This window comes from Ceratina calcarata, unplaced genomic scaffold (genome assembly GCF_001652005.2).
Source record: "Ceratina calcarata isolate Rehan_Ccalc_2016 unplaced genomic scaffold, ASM165200v1 scaffold291.2, whole genome shotgun sequence".
Taxonomy (NCBI): domain Eukaryota; kingdom Metazoa; phylum Arthropoda; class Insecta; order Hymenoptera; family Apidae; genus Ceratina; species Ceratina calcarata.
Genome location: NW_017151492.1, coordinates 1,314,238 through 1,315,776, shown reverse-complemented (window position 1 = coordinate 1,315,776; position 1,539 = coordinate 1,314,238). Strand labels below are relative to the sequence as shown.

The 1,539-nt window shown below is 38.3% G+C and overlaps 1 protein-coding gene across 1 annotated transcript in view; it reads left to right on the top strand.

Annotated features, from left to right (window-relative positions):
• Positions 1–1,533, top strand: part of LOC108623814 (paired box protein Pax-6) — a gene marked incomplete at its 5' end in the record, with an annotated part of 15,132 nt that extends 13,599 nt beyond the window's left edge. The window contains one exon of the mRNA XM_018022615.2: positions 1,047–1,533. Coding sequence (XP_017878104.1) covers positions 1,047–1,141 — 95 coding nt within the window. The remainder of the gene's footprint in view (positions 1–1,046) is intronic.
• Positions 1,534–1,539: the final 6 nt, after the last annotated feature.

Here is a 1,539-nt window from a genome sequence, read left to right as displayed (position 1 = left end):
CGATTGTGAATTTCTCGGACAGGCATAATTTTCCTATGTGACACAGTATCTTTTTTAGATAATACACTATACGTTTTCTCTCCCACTGGATATAGAATGCAAGTTTAAACAGATATAGTGAAAGGCCATTCTCTAGGTCGTAAAAGGTCGTTAGTTAATGACGTGAAACATTGTTGAACATTAGTGCGCTGTACACGTAAATATTTTTATTATAATTATAAACATCTTCCATTTTACTTGAGTATGAATTATCCCAGCTAAAGCCTGAACCTAACTTTTCAAACGCTTTTATATTAACAAGATACACTTCTCTTTTGTTATACTAACTTTTTGAAAATATTAACTCAGCATGGAAAACAAATACTAATAATAATGTAAAGTAAAGTACATAAATTTATGTATTTCAAAATTGATCATGAATTAATTGTCATTTAAGTGTGAAAGAGATTAGTTTACTATAAAAAAAAATGTAGGAAATGAAGTGGGAAACTTTTTCTAGGACACCCTGTATAAAATTAATCTATCTATTATAAAATTAATCCTATGTCTAAAAAGAATTGTGCTCACAAGTTAAGCAGGAACTTATTTGCCAACCCAACACACGTTTATATCCTATACAGGTTGTCCCAGAAAAAGTATTAGAGCCGAAATGATTCTGAGTGTTTCTGAATTTAACAATTTCCTTTGCCAAAATGAAAAATGAGGCATGGTTTTTGAATTATTAACGAAAAACACTGAGCAATGCGCGGCTTAGCCACGGCAGTGATGGCTCGGATCGTGACGCTCGGCCATTGGTCAGCGCGGCCTTACGCGCGTTCTCATTGGTCACTGCTTTTCGTTAATAATTCAAGAACCATTCTTCACTCTGCATTCTGCCAAAGGAAGTTATTGTTCAGAAATACTTACAGAATCACTTCTCTTCGGCTGTGACACGTTTTCTGAGACAGCCTGTATAGAAATGTTGAAAATAGATGGTCTCTAACGTTACATCACACGTCTGGAATCACGCGTGCACCGATTAAATAATTAACGAAATCGTCTTGCAGGTCTGATATCGCCAGGCGTGAGCGTGCCGATCGCCGTACCGGGTCAACCGGCACCGGACATGGCCGCACAGTATTGGTCCCCAAGGCTGCAGTGACCGTGGTGGTCATCGGTGTCGACATCCTCTCCGTAGGCTCGAGCTTCTTTGACTTACGTTAGTCTCAAAAACGTTAGATACAAGAGAACGCATGGAGAAGACGTTCGAATATCGATGAGGGACAGTTTTCCTTGGAATCGTTCAGGCGAGAAGAAAACGTTGAAAAAATCGAACGGTAAATCCGAATTCGACCGAACGTGCGGAGGACACGGAAACAAGCTAGCGATGAATAATTAGGAAGAAAATATACCAAGTAGACGTCCGGTGCAAAATCATGGAGAATGTTCCCTTCGCGCTAAACGAAATCCACCTGCGTGTACAATTAATAACGATCTTCATAGTTATGGTGAAACGTGACACGTGCAATCTTCTGATTTTATTATAATAATAATAATAAT